The sequence below is a fragment of the Eutrigla gurnardus genome (genome assembly GCF_963514095.1).
Source record: "Eutrigla gurnardus genome assembly, chromosome: 24".
In the NCBI taxonomy this organism is placed as follows: Eukaryota; Metazoa; Chordata; class Actinopteri; order Perciformes; family Triglidae; genus Eutrigla; species Eutrigla gurnardus.
Window position 1 is genome coordinate 5824392 of NC_139935.1, and position 18638 is coordinate 5843029.

The window sequence follows — 18638 nt, forward strand, 5'->3', positions numbered from 1 at the left end:
CTCGACCGAAATGTTCAAAATTGTGCCGTGCAACATTTCTTGGCCTTCTGCAAGGGATCACATGGGTAAGAAAACTGTCAAACCCAGCTTTCTTGCATGCACACTTAACCAAATGGTGCAATGTGCAACATCTCACTGAATGGAAATGTTTACCAAACTACAGTACATAAATCCTTACATGGAAATGTTCGCATCACAAGTCCCAAATGGAAAAAATGCTTGTGTGTTTTTTTTTTTGTATGTGTGTGTGTGTGCCCAGATGCAGAGTGTGTTTGTTTGCTGCCTAGCAACAAGTGATGCATGTGCAAATTAGGAAAGTTCTTGCTTCATTTGCTCATGCAAATCTTTTGGGAAATATCTGTTATGGAGCCACGGCGTTACGTATTCCCCAATGAAACAAAGTAAAAAACTGCTCTCCCAATGTGTTGAGTTAATGCGTTTGTTTATGGTCCAGAAGTCGAAGCTCTCAGCCTTGTTGTATGCTGATTTCAGCATTACACTAGCCACAGACATGACTGTTTTTTCTGTAACAAAGTTGATACTTTGCTTCTCATGGGCATATCAGATTGCCCAAATTGCCCTTCTACTAATAGAAACAGGACAGTTTAGACTTAATCCGCTTTATTCAGAATACTTTCGTCAGCCATGCAAAGTAAGCATTAATAACACTCCCTCCTTGGCCAACCAGCTACCCAGCTCTGTTTTTTATTGGTGCCATGACTCGGATATGGTTTGACCAACAGCTGCCAGCAGGCAGATGTGGTATAAGACTCAGGTTGGCAAATTTGACAGCTGGCTTTTATTAAAACCTTAGCCACCGCAAAGCCTGTGCCTTACTGCTCGGGTTTTTAAAAGCTGGGAGGCACAAAAAGATCTAGTATTGGCCTTGAGTCCATACATTTACATGTGAAATGCTGCGTCTGGCTTTAAGATCGAAACTAAGACCTCATGTTTGCTTCGGGCTGCATAAAAAGAACAATAAACTGTTATGGGAAATGCTCATGAATGTTTCAGCTGCTAACTTTTTTTAACATAGGATGGATTCAGTGTCTTTGCTGGTCGTGGTGAGGACTCAATTTGACGTTTTCAGTTGTTTGTGTTATCATGGGATCCTTGCTTTTGTGCGCCACCCAGTGGCCACGTGCAGTAATTAGTCAAGACCAACACCATCACGCTATGAAAAGAAAACAGCACAGAAATGTATTAATTGAATCCTCTTCTTATCTATTTTAGCACTGGATGATAAAACTCTAATCATAGACAACAATAAAAACTAGAAACTGTAACTTCTTCCTGTATTTCACAGTTTTTGAGTGGAGATATGCGCCATATTTTGAGTGACTCGCCTTTTTGGTACACCGCGGCCACCGTACGGAGCTTGAGGGAAGTCGTCATGTGACTAAAAAAATGTCAACACCGTGCAGCGTCCTGCAGAGCCAACAAATGACCAGTGATACGTTGTTTTTTTCGTGTACAGACATGAACACGTTGTAGTACTGCCTTCTCGAAGTACAACTTTATGTTATCTACCCACCTTTTTGGCTGTCACTGCGCAGGTACGTCGTTTTTCGTAGCTTAGCAATCAGTAAAATGGTTAGCTGTTTTTGCGTTAGCTGAGCTAATGTTAGCCGCTGCTAGCGCGGTATTTTTTAATGCTAACCTGGGTGTAAACGCATTGATATATATAGTAATTACAATAACACGCTAAAATGCTGTGTAACGGTCATGTATTCGCTGCATAAGAGGGTGAGGGAGATACCTTATTTCTGTTATTTCGTGCCTACATCATTGTTTGAAACGTTTCAGGATGGCTGTTCCGAACAGTGGCCAGTCCTCCCTTGTGCACAGCTTGGCCACACTCCTCCGAAATGACGGTATGTAACAGACAATAACTGTGGTTTGGTATGTAAATACAAACGGGTTCAAACGGGGGCAATTCATCCAAAACAACAGCCAAGGGCTGCTGCTCTCTGTGTCTGTCCATTTAAGCCCGAACACTTGTTATGATTTGCTTGCAGAGTTCATTGACTTTGTCTTTCCTAATCCTCCAGGCGACATGGTGCTGGACGGCAGCAGCACCCTGACTCTGCCCGCTGCCAGCTTGCAGCAGCTCACCCGGCTGTTTGAACAGCACTTGCTGTCCAGGAGCCAGCAGCACGGCTTCCTGGCACTGCCCTCCCACCCTGCTGACACAGCTTCCCTGCTACAGCTGCAGTTCCTCTTTGACATCCTGCAGAAGACCATTTCCCTCAAGGTACACGCCTTCCTCTGGAGCCCGGACCCCCCCAAATGTTTGCATCCAAACATGATTAAATCAATATTGTTATTGTTTTTTTTTTTTTATCACATTGCAGCTCATCAACCCGCCGGGTCTGAGACTTCAATCTGTGGTGAAAATCTTCCCATTCAAGTCTTTGAAATGTTTGGAGGTAGAGTATGAAACAAACTACATAAATTCCTTAATTTGTTGTATTCCATTCCTGCTCCTTTCTCATTTTTCATCACTAATAATTCCCCTGTTTGTCCTAAAAACATAAACATTGTTTGTTTTTGTCTCTCTTCCTTCCCAGCTGAAGCGAGTCCCTCCACACTGTCTCGAGGGTCTTAGAGGGGTTTACTCACAGTTAGAAGTCTTTACATGTTCAAAGAGCCTCAGCTCCCTGGAGGTACTCTCATTTTGCAGTATTTTGTCAGCAGGTGTCACTGAGTGTATTTATGGCATGTCTGGCTATTAAAGTGTCAAAGGGAAATATGATATACGTCTGTTTTTCTAGGAGCTGCTTTCCCTGTGTGGAGGCGACCTGAGTTCTGCACTGCCTTGGTTGGAACTGCACACGCTCAACTTCAGCTACAACTCCATTATTTGCCTTGACCAGTCACTAGTGAGAAAATACACACACGGATGCATCATTACTGACTCATTAGCTGATGTTATCTTCATCTGACTTCAACCTTGTTTTTGCTTTGTTTCATAGAGTTTACTGAACATCCTGAAGTCTTTAGATTTGAGCCATAACAAGATTCAGGAGTGTGCTGAATTTCTAAAGGTTTGTTAATTATAATTAAACTTAATAGATGCAGTATATTTCCTGCTTGTTCAGCTTCCGGTGATGTCTTATTTCCTCATTGCTTTTTTTCCTCAGCCCTTAAGTGAACTGGAACATTTGAACTTGGGCTACAACTGCCTGCAGAGGGCGCCAACGCTGGGCCCGAGTGCCAGGGCCAAACTCCTCACACTCATCCTCAGGAACAATGAGCTGGAGACCATTAACGGTAACGTCGACTTGTAGAGATAGCCGCAGAGTTTCCCATGTTGTTTTTTTTGAACACACAGTCTGTCCCCGGTCAATGAAGTCAGCCAATAAAATCACAGCTCAGAGAGGAGGGAGCCAAAGAAACCTGAAAAAAAAGGGAAAACAGGAAGCAGTGATCCTCACCTCCAGCTGTTTTGGTAGTCGTTCTGTTTGTCTTGGATGAATGTTTATCGTTGCACAGTGAAGCAATAGATAACATTACACCTGCCTTTTATTATGTCTTGTTTGGATGGGAGAGGAGAAGAGCATGAGAATTAGACTAGAAATTTCAGCTGCGGGTTCCTTTTACCTCAATGCATTTGCCTGCATATGTCCACACTGTATGTTCTTGATATGTCTCATTAAACAGGTGTGGAGCAGTTGTCTTCGCTCCAGCACTTAGACCTGGCCTACAACCTCCTGTTGGAGCACTCGCAGCTGGCTCCTCTCTCCCTGCTGCACTGCCTCAACACAGTAAGGAAGCCACATGTACACACACATGCGGATGGATATCATTTGGAGATATGTCTTTACCTTTGTGACCAACACGCTGTAAACTATTCTTTTAGCTCAGACTGGAGGGCAACCCGCTGTATTTCCAGAAGACCCACCGCACCTGCACGGTCCGACATCTCTCTCCAAAGGCTGCAAACCTTCGAGTGAGTCAGGATTCTCACTAGATGGTATCACATTCAATTTGCAGAATGCTAAAGCACTATAAATAATACTGAATAATACCGTCATACTGACCTGAAAATAGTTCTTTGGCTCATCTTTGTATCAACAAAGGCATTATACTGTATATCTTGATTCATCTGAAAGTACAGCCTCTCTAAACGTACAGATCAGCTCCAAAACAGCTTCCTGTCTCAAAGGTTTTTCTACATGACTTTTCTTTTTTTTAAATATATATATTATATAACCACCTTTTTTTGTGTGTCTTTCCAGCTCAAACTTGATGGTACGCTCTTGTCCTCATATGAGTTATCAGTAAGTTTCTCAATCCATATATATGATCATCCAAGTGTAGCAAACTGTTATATATATAGTATATTTTATGAGTAATATTTACATTATACTACTGCAGGTTCTACCAAAACCGGGCCAGCTGACCGTCCAGGTACAGACTTCCCTTCCAGCTGCCGTGCCACCAGAACAGAGTAACCAGGAAGTGTCCAGCGGTGCTGGGGAGCTGAGTGACAGCATGTCGGTTGGAGACGTGGGAGTCTCACGCATTCGGAGGAAGAAATCCAAGGTAAGAGTGCTGCGATCCGTCTAGACTGGTAAATACTGGCGAACTTGAATGACGTGACACGTTTCTTTCTTTATCAAAAAACATTTTTGCGGTTTCAGAGCAAGGTGAAAGTGCGAAGAGCCAGCATATCGGAGCCCAGTGATACAGAATACGAGCCCAGGCTGTTTTCCTCCTCACAGAGTGGGTTTTAAGAGCTTTATCAAAGTGTTTTATCAAAGTTTTCCACTTGTATGTACTGTTATTTAGCTGTTAAAAAATAAATGTGTCAAATCTAAATGTTTTTCCTCCACTAGGCATCGTCCTCCCCCACCAGCAGGATATTGAGCGCATGTCCAGCTTCAGGGAGCAGCTGGGTGAGGATTGGCTGAGGTACCAGCATCATCTCGATGGAGATTCCCCCTCTCCCATCATCGCCGCTGTCACCGCCAACCAGCCACCTCCTCCCCTTCAACCCCTCCACAACGGCTTTAACGCCACCACGTATCCATCCACCGGCCCTGGGCGTCAGCCGTCTCCAACGTCCCTGGAAGACCCAGACGTCCTTCCCCCACTGCTGCTCTCGTCTGAGCCCAAATTGGAGACATCCACGGATGCAGACCAGGAAACAGAATCTACCCTGCAGTGGCCCGGTCAGAGCTCACGGTCCACCTTGGAGGACAGCACAGTGGATGGCCTGGTGGGGAGCTCGCCTGGGCCGAGTATCGAGTCCCAAAGTTCGGCTAGAGGGGACGGGGAAGACGGCAAGGAGGAAGAAGAGGAGGAGGAGGATCTGGGAGGTAGGACAGCGAAAAAGATATTACCTGAACGTAAACAGCATTTTACTCTTCTGAGGATCTAAGGTTCTCCTCTGTTTTGGGTGTTGTTAGTGGACCTCTGCCACCCCCTACTCGTGGGTGTCTTATCTGACAATGTGGAAGAAGATGGCGTGGGCGGGGAGAGGAGGAGGAGGGAGGTGTTCCTGTGCATCAAACAGGGTCTGGTGCTGGAGATGGACACACAGCGAGGCAGGGAGCGATGCCGCCTGGAGCTCAGCAGCCTGGCTCGTTTGGAGGCCACAGAGGCTGCCTGGACTCGAGGGGTGAGAGGAGGGTACCTGTGAGGGTCTGGGACTGGTTCATTACAACCACAGTGATTTTCTTTCTTTCTCTCAGGAGGCAGAAGAGATGCTTCCAGCTGTCGAGCTTCAGTTCGATTATATCAGCAGGGAGAAAAGGTTGAGGCGCTACGTCCTGCTCGATGATGACCCAAAGCAGGCACTGCAGGTTAATAAAACACTTAAACTTCTTGACTTTTAGTAAGGTGACACACAAGTTCACACTAGTGCAAAATAGTGTTTGTCTACGGGCCCATATGCATGATTTGCAAGGTACACACCGACCCGCTGACTCCAGGCATCCTGTACGAGTCTGGTCATGCTCGCACGCAAGTTTTCAAATGCGATGTCAACATCACGGCAGCACACTCTGTACCACGTTTACTACCTCTGACATTTGTCCCCTCTCACGTTGTGCAACATCAAATCCCTGCCAGATATAATTTTAAAACAGAAAGGCGATGCGAATTCCAGTATGACTTAGCATCGGTGGCGAGTAGTGAGGGAGTGAGTAAACAGACGCATAACTGAAGTGCAAAGTAGAACTTAATGAGCGCCTTCAGCTTTACCACAGCTGCTTTTGTCAGTACAAAAACACCAAAAAAGACAGACAGATATGATTTAGTCTAGTTTTTAAGCTGAATGGTTGCTTAGTTTTGTTGTATACATTTTCTTTATTATTGCTCTCAGTGTCAATGAACTCTTCTCGTATAAAAACACAACTTTTTGCTGACTAGGCCCTGACGGACGTGCTGAGTCACGTGGTGGAGGAAAACCAGCAGCGCGACTCGGCGCTCCGTCCCAGCTGCGTTCGCCTGCAGTGCCTCCGCTGCAGGTCAGAGTTCACGCTGAAGGGAGGCGGCGGTGGTGGTGGTGAGGAGGAGGAGGAGGCGGGGGGGAGAGTGAGGAGGAGAGGGGCTGCCTTGCTACCAGAAGGTGTGGGAGGACAGGATGAGGAGCAGTGGCCAGAGTTAGACAACGCCAGCAAAGGTGAGAGTGATTACAGGGATAGTAGCCCTGAAGCAAACCTGGCACAAATATTGCTCTCTTCCTGACCGTTTTTATTTTTTTTGGCTCTTACTTTTTCTGCAATGATATGTTCTTGATTTCTTTCTTTCGACAAATGTTCTTATTGTAAGTCGCTTTGGACAAAAGCGTCCTTAGGAATTTGCCAAGTCAACACACCCGCAAGAACAAACAAGTAACACACAGGTCGTTTAAGTTCAGTGAAGCAGGGATGTAGGCAAACAAAGGGGTTAAAAAAACAACAATTATCAGCTTTTGTGTGTTGTCAAATGTAGAAAAGCGCCTTCAAATAAAATAAAATTTATAAAGACAAATGAATGGCATTTGACAATAAAAGCACAGCTCATAGTGAAAAAAAATCCCTAGAAACATGATGTTTTGCTTTAGTTTATATGTTAATCTGTCAAAGAATCTCACACACCAGCCTAGAATCTGAGTGATTTTCTTATTCATCCCTCACACTGAGTCATGCTCGGATTAGTCATGCCCACACAATCTCCAGAACGCATGCATTTTAATGCGTTGCACACTTCAGCTTTGTTCGAAGACACAAAAGAACGCCACACGTTACACCTGGAACAGAAAAAAAAAAAAATGTTTGAGAGATCAAATCATCATTTGACGTCAAAGCACTGCACGGATACTCCTCGACTCTCAGGCTCGGTCTGCACAAGAGCTGCATATTTTCCCAAAACAAACATTTGGTTTCAGCTGGGCTGAGTGAAGCGTCCCAGGAGTTATCTCCTCTCTTTCATTGCCAAGCAGGGCCGCCCTTTGAGTTCCCACCTCTATAGTTAGCAACAGATACCCTTCAGTCCAGCGGCCGACTCCCAGCGTTTTCGACCAAACCTAACATTAAGACCTGCTCCGGCACGCACAGACGGCGCGCAGGCTTTGTTCGACAGATGTTTTAGGGATTTCTTGGATCCACACTCCTGTTATTGTTAGTATCTCAAGACAATAAGTACCTTTTTTTTCACTTGCACGCGTCTGAACTCAGCATTTGCTTGCCTGTGGGTTAGAGAAACGCGTGCTCTGCAGATACAAACACATTTTTCTCTCTCATGTGAAACTTGTTAGGAATTAAGGCGTGCGTGTTTTCTGTCAATGTTTTTTTCTTCTCTCGTTATAGTTCATTTTGTTGTCGGAGCCATTAAACTGTCAAACTTAGATCAACACAGATGATAGTTTGAAAAGTTTCACACGAAGCATAAGTAGAATTAACATTTCCTTTTTTTGAATGAAAAAAATAAGCTATCTTAATTTGTTCCACTTTACAGTCGTCGGAGAACCACGCCGTTTCGATCCGGTTTTATTGCAGTAACCGATTAAGGCCATGAGGGGGAGCAGCTCCTATTCTGTCAACAATAAAGATGTTTTCACCATCACTATATGAAGCTTTTTGTCAATAACTTCCCCCTCTTGTTTTTTCAGGAGATAATATTTGTCCAGAGTGTGGCAGCGATCATGTGGTCCAGCTGGCTGGCCAATCAACTCCCTACAGCAGTACGCCCATCGAGCGCTCATCAATGCCGGACGACCTTCTTGACATAAACCAGAGCGCTCGGCGCACCGACAAGGTCATCATTTCCTCCCGTCTCTGTCACCTTTTATTTGAACTTGTTCCCAAAATTGAGACTCATTTGCGTCATCTTGATCTCAACAGAATGATAACTCGGGCGACAGTGGGAGCAGTAGTCCCATCCTGGAGGCTGCCACCGCGACAGAAGACCCTGCCTTCGTCACCGCCCAGGGAAGCTCCTTCTTCACCGGGGATGATCAGGGCGATACCTCCAGTCTCTCCTACAACACAGACTACCAAAGTAAAGAGGAGCTGGCTGGAAGCTACCGCTACACCGTGACGGGTACACCACCTGAACTCCAAGCCCAACCCTCGGGAAGACTCACCCCGAATGGTGGGTTTGTTACTCTGTCAACACTGTTTTTTTAGGGTTTCTGCAGCTCTTCCAATGTCTTCCCTTCAACATTCACTAAAAGTAGATTGTTTTTCATTTTCAGTGTAATAAATCGGAGAAAAGGCAGCTAATTCTCGCATAAAAAAAAAAAGCTGTAACTGAAACACTTAATGGATTCGCTTAAATGGACAAATCATGTTTTTTATATCCACTATAACACTGCGATGTTGGCAGGACTGCTCGTTGGAGGGAAGCCCAAACAGCAGTAAAAAAAAATATAAATGATATAAACTGCTCCTTTTTCCTGAAGATATACATATAAGTCTTAATTGAAAGTGACCAGACATGGGAAGTGTCTGGCCCTGGCGGACATCGTGTGGCACAGACATCCTCCGTCGTCTCTCTGTATCTATGTGACAGCATCCGATATCTCCCCCCCCCCCAAACATCTGTCTGGCATTTTTAGATGAACCGACAGATTGGAACCAGCTTGAGTCATAATAACAGCTTTGTGTATCCTTTTGGTGATGATGTGGTTGCCGTGCCAACGCCATGTCAGTTGTCTTTCTGAAACCACAGACTCACACTGGAGACTCTCATCCTGAAAACGACAGGATTTTTTTTTTTTTTTGGTGACACAGTGCACCCATTGTTGTGGAGCAGAGGCCCTAATTTTCTCTCCCTGAAGAAGTGCTTTGTCTCGCAAGATAAATCAGTGTGTGTGTGTTGTCTGAAGGTTCAAAAGCCATTTTAATCTGATCTGTTTGTGCTCTCTTCTAAATCAAAGGCGCTGGGTTTGTTTTGGCCTCAGCAGGTCAGTGCCCTGTCGCTTTCGATCCGACGTAACCATTCATCAGCGTCCAAATCGTCTCCGTTGGCGTGCGTCGGCGGATTTATTGCTCTTTTCTGCGTGAGGGCTTTTGGCTAACGCTACTGCAGTAAAAGTCTGTCGGAGGCCTCGTGGAAGCCAAAAAAATATTCACATCGCTGCCAGGAAACGGTAACAATTAATGCGCGATGTAATTTCAGGGAATAAATGAAGTCATTTTGAGGGAGTTTTGTTATTATTTTTGAACTGTTTAGTGATGAAAAATGCAAGCTTTGATGGAGAAGGAGCTTCCATGTTAGACCAGGAGTACTTTGTGAGGCCTGACACGCTGTGGATGTCTCCGTAGATCTGGATCTGCTGTCTGAGGACTATGAGACGGTGGACCATCGGCTACAGCTTTTCCTGGATGTGGAAGTCTTCGAGGAGGAGGAAGATCTTCACTCTTTCCTCAAGGTGAGGCACATGAGAAGAAAACTCTAAAGCCAGCTGTTAGATTCATATTTAACCGACTACATACAAAAATCCCATCATTTATTTTGATTAAGTGTCACAGTAAAAACATTGTCAGTCTGTGTGGGTGTAGTTGGATCTGCTTTTACTAACAATGCCGGCGACACAAGCCAACAAGCCCATAACTGTCATCAGCATCGATTATAAATGTTGCTGATTGGTGAATCACCTTTTTCTCCAAGCCGGCAGGAATTCACAAATCTCTGATGTGAAGTCTTTTTACTTTGGTGGAAGATACTGTGCTCACAATAAGAGGCGGATTGAGGAAATGGGTTCTCAGTGCCGTCTAAATCTTGAGCTAATATTGAGGCAGGAAACTGTGTATTCGGCAGTGATGGAGGCCTGTGACTGATCGCACGAATGTAGCAGCGTAACGTTTTTATGTTGCTCTTATTGTTTCTTTTATGATCGCGGTTTTAAAACGCACTCTGTAACATATCACTCGGGTGGCCAAAGGGATTCCAGCTTAATGGGCGGTGACAGCTTCATGACCCGCAACACTTCAGCAGCGGTTTTCATCTCAAGATGACCCCGGTCCGTAAATCCCCCCGGGAGAGCCCGTTCATCCGGATCTTTCCTTCCTACTTTAACATGCATTTCATCCTGGGATCTCTTCAAATCAGCAGGCGATTGCCTTTTTGCTCCGTCAGACACCTGGACGAGGAGCAAAGAGCGGAACGGGACCAAGCAAACCACAGCTGGAAACAGGAGGTCCCGCTCCATTCATCTTCGTAATGTTTGTTTATCCAGTGACTGTGGGGCTGCTGGCTGGTTCACTCGTGCTTTTACATCTCGTGTTGTTTTAGAGGACTTTGTCTGGAGGTTTGATTTTCAAAACCTTTCAAAAAACAGTCCAGTATTGAGTTTATAGCCCCGCGATGCTCATTAATATGCTGTAAAAAGACAGCGTTCACAGGTGTGAGCAGCAGGGATGGGACGATATTTGATTAAGTTGTAGAATTTCCATTATTATATTATTTTTTATTATTATTTCAGGTGTCGGCTGTCAAATTTGGGGAGCCGGGGCACGTTCCCTCGCTGATGGTGGTGTCAAACCAGCGCATCTATTTTCTGGAAATGACCTCAGAAACCCAGTAAGTGGAGCAACTTTTACCAGGATACCCAAAAAAGTACTCTTTCATGTTGTGTGCTGAATGCCAGTGTGAATCTCCACACCCTCTCCGTTTAGAGAGCCAGGTTTCTGGGTCACATCTTGAGAACACATTGACCTTGCAGTGTCTGCGGACCAAGTTTTTTTTCCCTCTCCCCCTTAGCCCCCGTATACGTTTATTTCCACTGCTCGTGTTCCTGACGTCGTGCAAGAAGCCAAACTATTATTTTGACCTTATATCCTAATCCTTGAAGAATTGGGTGTTACGTAAAGTTATCGCCACGATTCTAAACCTTTTAAAGCGTTGTTCTGGCGCTCGCACTTCCAAGTGTCAGAGATCACATAAACCAGTTAATCCATCTCACTGTGACGGCGTATTTCGCTGCACTTTTCTGCTGACAAAAAACGTCGTTTCCTCCCAGCAGGGGCCAGCTCTCCGATTGGCTGCAGAAGAGGGACAGCCACCCAATCATGGAGCTCAGCTACCTGGAGGTGGGACTGGGCTCCCAGAGCATCCACATGGAGTTTGGAGACGGGGGCGTGGCCTATACGCTCCTCGTGAGGGACAGTCTGCGCTGCAAACGGTTCTTTGGCCTCTTGACAGGTAAAAAGGGAAACGCTGCCAAATACGAGCAAAGGGGGAAATGGTTTCTGTTTAATGTATGGAAAAACTTATAAAAGGACGTTTTTTTGACTGTGAAGAAAGAAACTCACTGACCCTTCTCTTTTTGTACATACTGTTTTTTTTAACACGGCAAAAATAAACCCTGGATTTATGTAGATTTCTACCGTTGAATCCCCGAGGCAGGTATTGGAACAGCATGTTCCTCTCGCAGGCGTTGTGCCACAGAAACCCAACCTACTCCCCTCACAAGCTAATACTATACCATGTGTGCTACGTGACGCAGGTCTCTGCCCCCGCCTCGGTATTGGGTTCACACAGACTTGTACATCCTGCCCAGACCAGCACGCGTCTGCAAGGGAGCACCAGCGGGCTGAGAGAGAGAAAAAACCCTTTTTTATTAGACGGGGGCTCATGCACAGGGCCTGGAATGTCTGGAAAAATATGGAAGATTAATTTGACAATCTCCAGTGCCTACACGTGTGCATACAACAGGAAAACAGCTTATGGAAAAGCATAGCTAGGACCCAGAATTCTACATTTGTAACGGACAGTGTGGTTAAAGAAAGTATTTCCCCCCTAATTACTGTTTCATATTACCAATCGCAGGGTATGAGATACTGAAATTCAGCAAACAGACTGATTAGAAGAGCAGTCCCACTCTTTCCACGACGCTGCCTCCAGCTGCTTGTCTGATGGATGTTTTTCTGTCCAGCTTTTGCTCACACAATCAAGCAAGAAGACTTTTTTGGAAGTACTTGAAAAGTTATTATTTTAAAAACTTTACAGCAACAAACAACAGATAACTCTCAGGCCAGAAACATGCGCACCTTTCTCTCGTTTCGCCTCCTTTTCTTTCTGTCTAAATTCATAAACGGCTAATTTAATCCATTGTATTCGTAGTTGCTGAAAATGATTCCAGATTGCGTTCTGGAAGCCAGCGGAGGTCGTCTAAGATGGGGCAGACAAGTGAAAAACATGAATAATGCTTTGCTTCCAGGTGCATCCTTAAAAAAAAGAGAGAAAAAAGTATGTTTTAAGTGCCAAACACCTTCACAAAAAAGTGTTGTTTTTATTCCCTTTAATTCTTCAGGACAAAGATAAGTTGTTATGATTGCAAACTCTCTTTTCTGAAGCCAAATTAACCCCAAAACAGCTGTTGTAATATCCCTTCAGAGGAAATATAACGACTAGTCCGTCGTCCAAGCTGGCTCCCATCATGCGGACAAAAATGAAAACCACAACTGGAATGACGGAGGACTCTGCTGGCCCGGAGGACGGCGAGAGGATGTGGTTATAACTGGGACTCGGAAAAAAAACCAACGCAGTCAGACACAACTTCATTGAAACATGAGAGATAACATGAGACTCCGGGCAGCCAGGAAAGAAAAAAGGAGAGGAATTTGTGTTGTTTTCTCTCACTTAGAGGACATTTTTTTCATTGTACTCCAAATGTGTTATAGGAGGTCATTAATCCTAATGGCTTGATGGTTTTTATTAGGAGCGAGAGCAAAAACGGAAATCAAATCTTACCTTTTGGATCAAACGTTGGTGTGGTTTTTGATTGCGTTGGGTGTTCGAGGCTACCAAAAGCAGGAACGCTGACATAGACCAGAGCATCAACAACACGTCGTCTCCAGACTCTGTTGTTAACACGCTCGGCCCGCCACCTTTTGCTTTCTTGCGATTGCGATCTCGGATGGCACCTCTGGGATATTCAATCTTACGCTTCCACTGCCAGTAATGTAACAAAACAAAAATCTTTTCTTTTTGAAAGCGAAACGCTAACGTGACACAAATGATTCTTATGAAAACACATCCAAGACACAACAGAGAACAAGACAAGAATGTGACGCCGTTTGATCAAGAGTTATTAACTGAAGATGTTTGTTCTTTTTAAGGGAAGAAGAAGGATTTTGCTGCTAAACTATTTCCCCGCAGTTGGAATGTTGAATTTGGCAACCGGCAGGTGTTAATTTCTTACTGTGCACACAGTGTGTGTGGATCGTCGCACTTATCTAAGCCGACTCCTTTTGACAAAAACAATAATTTGCCTGCATGATTGGTTAGTTTCTCTCACAATAACACAAACAATCTTACCTCCATCTACTGCAGGTCATATTCAGGACATTCCTTCTCTTTTAATAAGAAGGAATATGTGTTTTGTTATGGTTCCTGTTTGAACCACTTTAGTCTGGGAAATGACAGGTCAGGGAGCAGGCGAGTGTGATTAAACCGTGTGACCCCCATGTGGGGGAAAATGATACCGATGAGACTTTCCTTCTTAAGAAGGGTATCTTATATTCCTCCGCTGCTAACCCAGGAATGCCCTCTTTTCTTTTCTGTCCCTTTAAAGCCCGTCTATTCAGCCTCGGCGATATCTTCCCTGCCTATATCGTTGTCGGACTCGATGACACGCTACAATCCGTGAATGCGAGCGTGACCCAGCGCTTTTGTGCTCCCCGAGATTTTCTCACCCGTTGATTCTACGGCGCTGAAATCCTACACCTGCAACGAGAGACCTTTTGGCTTTCTTATCGTCGTCACAATAGTCTCACGTTGAGTCTGGCTTTGAATATTTGGGTGTGACATTTTTAGGCCACTGTACCTTTTTACACCTTCACATATAATAAATATCATCTTTTTGTCATCGTTTCCTCAGGAATCGTGCGCGAGCTGGCCCACAAATCCGACAGCAAGCTGAAGTCCATCTCCACCACGAGGCTCAACCCTCAGCACCATCTCTGGTGAGAAGATAGGCAGACATCTTTTGTTTGTTTATGCGATGAAAGCCGCCGTCCAAATAGTGTTTGTGGCTGCGAGGTGTAAGTCAAAACACTCGCTCGTATCGGCCACATCTTTAGTTGATTACAATCAGCTTCTCTTAAGTCTTCGTTTTGTAAAACTGCCGCCGCCAAATGAGCTGGTAAACCACATCTTAATTTGGAGCACATGTAGCATGTCGTGCGGTGCCGTTTGGTATCCTGTCCCGTTGTTTTTCTACAACTCTCTTATCCGTGCGAGTTGCTTTGCTCGAGGGCTCTCGCGGGGAAAAGGAATGCGGTTATCTTATTGAAAATATTATGACGAACTGGGCCAAAAAATACCTGCTGGGTCGAATCAAACATTTCGATTACACAGTTTATGGGGCCTTTCCCTTTTCCCTTGTTTGTACGACCTCCGTTCCTTTCCTTGCCTCCTCCTCTTAGCCCCGCCCACTGGAGGTGTGAGTGGAGGAGGGAGGAGTCGAGGCATTTAACATCCTAGCCTCAGAAACGTCAATAAAATATGACGGGCACGTCAGCTGTTCATCCCCACGCCTCCCTCCTCCAGATTAGTATATCCAGGTACCAACCATCACAGCAGCTCAATAGTCGAATCAAAGCAGCCTCTTTTTTTGCGAGGCAGCTAACCACAGTCTCAGAAGAGCACACTCGCAGTGTTTTTACAGTCCAAGTCGGCTATTATTACGTCAATTATCCCCTTTGCTTCACAGTTAGCTGTGAAATTGGCCCCGTGACGTTGAAGTGCTACCATCTGACACGGCGTCGGTAGCACCTGTCAGCCATCGGCCGCCACAACGCTCCGCTGTTATCGTGGAGCTTTTAGATATAATATATGTGTATGTAATGCTTTTGATTCCCTTCAGGCCTCTGGTGTGTGACGACATCCAGGCGGACGTGGAGGATGGTCAGCTGCAGTTTTTCTACATCCTGGCTTTTGTTCTGCAAGGTGACACATCCACGAGTCCTGCAAACACATGCATTGTTTTTAGGATATTCATATTATTTACCAAATATCTATCTGATATCATAAGGGGAAGTGCAAAAATATTTCTCTTTTTTTATTTCATGTGGGGAAGAATAAGCTAGATCAGCTTAACCAGCTGGAATAAACGCAGCCATCATAACATTCCTGCAACCATAGAAATATATATTTAAAAAAAAAGAAATATGCAGAACTAAATAATAACAAAATCAATCAAAAGTTTTTATTTTCTTCAAGATAAAACCAAACTAAAGGCAGAGAAATGGGAAATCTTTTAACTGCCTTTTGTAGAAAATGAGCCAGAAAGTTGTTGTTTGACTGAAGTGAACGACGGGCGACCGATGCTGCAGGATGCTTCACTGTCTGTGCTCGAGAAGACTGCTTTACAGCCAAGGTAGCTGCAGGCTACACACAGCTGTGCACGCCTGTGGAATTTCAAGTACTGTAATTTTAGCAAGCCTCGATCTGCCCTTTTCCCTCCTGTGTTTGCTCGACCGAAGACGGAGGTCTGTGACATGAAATGTAAAACCCAGCTTTGTCACAGAAAGGTTATCGAAGTCAGAGGCTAAAATCAACATTTGAACACTGATTTATTTTTATTAACACTATGTAACCAAAGACGTCACTTATATGGCTCGGAACAGAAGCTTTACATATCGAGTACAGGCTCTTAACTGGCTACAAAGTTTGAAAAAACAGCTCATGTTTTCATATTTTTCTTCCCAGAGGAGATTTGGACGCCGCTGACCGTTCTGGCAACCCGGGAAACTCTGTACCTGCTGAGGGAGGATCACCAGTGGAGGAAAAGCCCGACGGCGAATGAAAACGAGGAACCGAGCAGCGGGAGCGTCGCCATTTTGGAAACGCTGCCAATCAGCTGCGTGAGCTCCGTCGACCTGTGGCCTTCGAACCAGGGCAGGATGGATATTAAGCTTTATGACGAGGTCAGTTTGTTCACCAGAAATCTGTGTATTATCACGCATAACTGAAAGAAAAAGTACAATTAAATTATTTTCTTTTAGACTCCATGAGGAAATGGTAACAGCTATGATAAAAACTTTGATTCATGCAGTTCAGCAGCAGTTTGTCGACGTATATTTATAGTTTCCCTTCCCTCCCTGCAGACGGTGAAACAGGAGAAGACGTGGTGCGTGCGCTCGGAGAGCGCCGAGCTCCTCCAGGGTCTGCTGGTCTGGGTCAGGGCACAGTGGGAGGCCATGTTCGGAGTAAAACTGCACACGAGCCTGCAAGAAAACGCAGCATAATGGGAGGAACATAATGGGAGAAATCCGTAGACTTCTGTGTGTTTAATGAGCATGAGTCTGCGTGTTGGTACTGGGATATGTTCGTCTTTCTTTGCCCTGCACTCAGTCTGGTCCCATTACGCCGGTTGAGTTCATCGTCCTCGAAAAGGAAACTACTTGGAAGCGATTGCACTCATTCATGTGGCACACAAGACTGGAAAAGCACTGGTTGCATAATCCCTTATCCTCTGCACACCGCCCGCTTCTCTGCAGCTCAAACGGAGTGTGCCTTGATTGTATCGCAGCTATCGAAAATGCACCCTTAATGTGTCGTCGTGTTCTTCAAAAAAGCTGATTAAGTTGGGATTTTTAAGCTAGACGGAGTCCTCCCTCGAGGCCTCGGGGGGGCGCAGTGTGTCGTGTGACATCACGCGCTCAACGCGAGGCTGGAGGCGCTTCTAAAAGGCCAGGACGGTGTCATCGTGGGTCACCTCACACCCCAATTAGGGTCCCATGATGTCTCTGCACTGGTATGCCAGTGAAAAATAGGATACCAGAAGTGGAAATGTGTAGAAATTCTCAAAGATGAACAGTAGCAGTTTTTTTTAATATATTAATTTGTAACCTGGGTGTGTTTTTGTTTATTTTCTGGAAGAAAAAAGTGGATTTACATGACTGAGTTTGATTGGGGAGCCGTTTGCATTCTACATGTAGCCACTGTGATGGGAATCTGCACATATTATAACGCACAGATGCAGTAAAGATCAAAATGTATTTAGATTAACTTATTTCTTTTCGTTATGGCTTAATGCAAAAAAAAAAAAAAATCTTTATTTTTATATAAATATCGGAAAAAAAACTGGTGTAATTGAATATAAAAGTTTGTTTGTGTGGGTTCTTTTGAAGACGTTTAAATAGCATTTATTTCTGCACAGCCAATGAAACGCTTTTAAACTTTCCCCCGAAAAGAGACAAAAGAAAATATGTTGCAAAAACATCCCAGTTTGCTTGAAACGATTCCCAAAACAAAATCGAGCTGTCATCAGGGGCCGAGATGGCTCCAACGTAAACGTCAGAGCGCTGTAACCAACAGTTCCACTTTGACAAATTGTTTGATTCGGGGCCCCTCGGTGCTAAATAGTCCGCTTCACCAGCCACGTCTGCTTTATTGGGTCGGCTTAATCACTCCCATTATTCCTGGCTCCGCTTAAAAGCAGAGTCAGTGGAGGAATGCTTAAAAAAAAAGTTGGTGATGTTTGGTTATTGGATCAAACTTTTGCTTACGCAGCATTGTTTTTGTCACTCCACACCAAACAACACCCTCCTCTTCCTCACCCGAGTGCTCAGCTGTGTAAAGGTATGTCTCAGTGTAAATATTGCTTTAGCCACCGGTGCTCTATGTGTGCCACATGCTTGTTGAAGACCTGGATTAGCTTCACTTGCACTCACGCGGTCGGCTGATCCACCCTAAAACAGGTTTACACACAAATGACTGGTGGCTACTCACCCGTTTCCTTCCTCACAGAACAGAAAACAACAACTTTCCATCTCTTGTCGGAGGGTCAAAGGTCAGGTGTTCACCAGCACCCGAGGAGCTGATAAGGACAGACCGGTGAAGGATGTGTTTGAACCCTTAAAAAAAACAATGTGTTGACGCGTGACGGTGAACAAATCCAAAAGGATCATGCGAGGGGGAGGAATCAACAACGCGTTCGTATTAAGCGTTGCAGCTGCAGCTCCCCTGGGATTCGAAGGATTTAATTCGGAACATAAGTCGACGATATTAATCGTTTGAATCGGAATCCAAGAGGACTTACGGAGGGTTTTGAAGTCACTGGAGTCGATCATTAGTGTGTTTCACGTACAGTTTTTGTTCTTTGGGTGGAGCTTTATGGATTAAAAGTGCAATTTTACATGAATGTAAAGAAACTTGAAGTCCGTTAAACGTCATTAATATATTTTATAGATCTG

The 18638-nt window shown here is 44.8% G+C and overlaps 1 protein-coding gene across 3 annotated transcripts; it reads left to right on the forward strand.

Moving 5' to 3' along the window:
• Positions 1-1389: 1389 nt before the first annotated feature.
• stk11ip (serine/threonine kinase 11 interacting protein) lies at positions 1390-18313 on the forward strand. Of its 3 annotated transcripts, none has more exons than XM_084004634.1 (26): positions 1390-1556; positions 1807-1874; positions 2052-2254; positions 2355-2429; positions 2571-2666; positions 2775-2882; positions 2976-3047; positions 3144-3273; positions 3664-3767; positions 3863-3952; positions 4242-4283; positions 4381-4548; positions 4647-4728; positions 4842-5324; positions 5415-5626; positions 5700-5810; positions 6379-6637; positions 8105-8247; positions 8334-8583; positions 9759-9865; positions 10919-11016; positions 11456-11637; positions 14318-14402; positions 15305-15387; positions 16150-16367; positions 16548-18313. In XM_084004634.1, the coding sequence occupies exons 2-26, from the start codon at positions 1808-1810 to the stop codon at positions 16686-16688; spliced, it is 3609 nt and encodes a 1202-aa protein (XP_083860760.1). In that variant the 5' UTR covers positions 1390-1556; position 1807; the 3' UTR covers positions 16689-18313. The 3 variants fall into 3 exon arrangements, with proteins under 3 accessions (XP_083860760.1, XP_083860762.1, XP_083860761.1); XM_084004636.1 differs by having other exon boundaries at positions 11459-11637; XM_084004635.1 differs by having other exon boundaries at positions 6379-6631; positions 8102-8247.
• Positions 18314-18638: the final 325 nt, after the last annotated feature.

What these genes read in the sequence shown, in the direction of transcription:
- stk11ip (XM_084004634.1), top strand. Translation starts at nt 1,808, where the DNA reads ATGGCTGTTCCGAACAGTGGCCAGTCCTCCCTTGTGCACAGCTTGGCC. An exon ending in GCTGTTTTCCTCCTCACAGA is followed by an intron (nt 4,729 to 4,841) that starts GTGGGTTTTAAG and finishes TTCCTCCACTAG; the next exon opens with GCATCGTCCTCCCCCACCAG. An exon ending in CCTGGCTTTTGTTCTGCAAG is followed by an intron (nt 15,388 to 16,149) that starts GTGACACATCCA and finishes TTTTCTTCCCAG; the next exon opens with AGGAGATTTGGACGCCGCTG.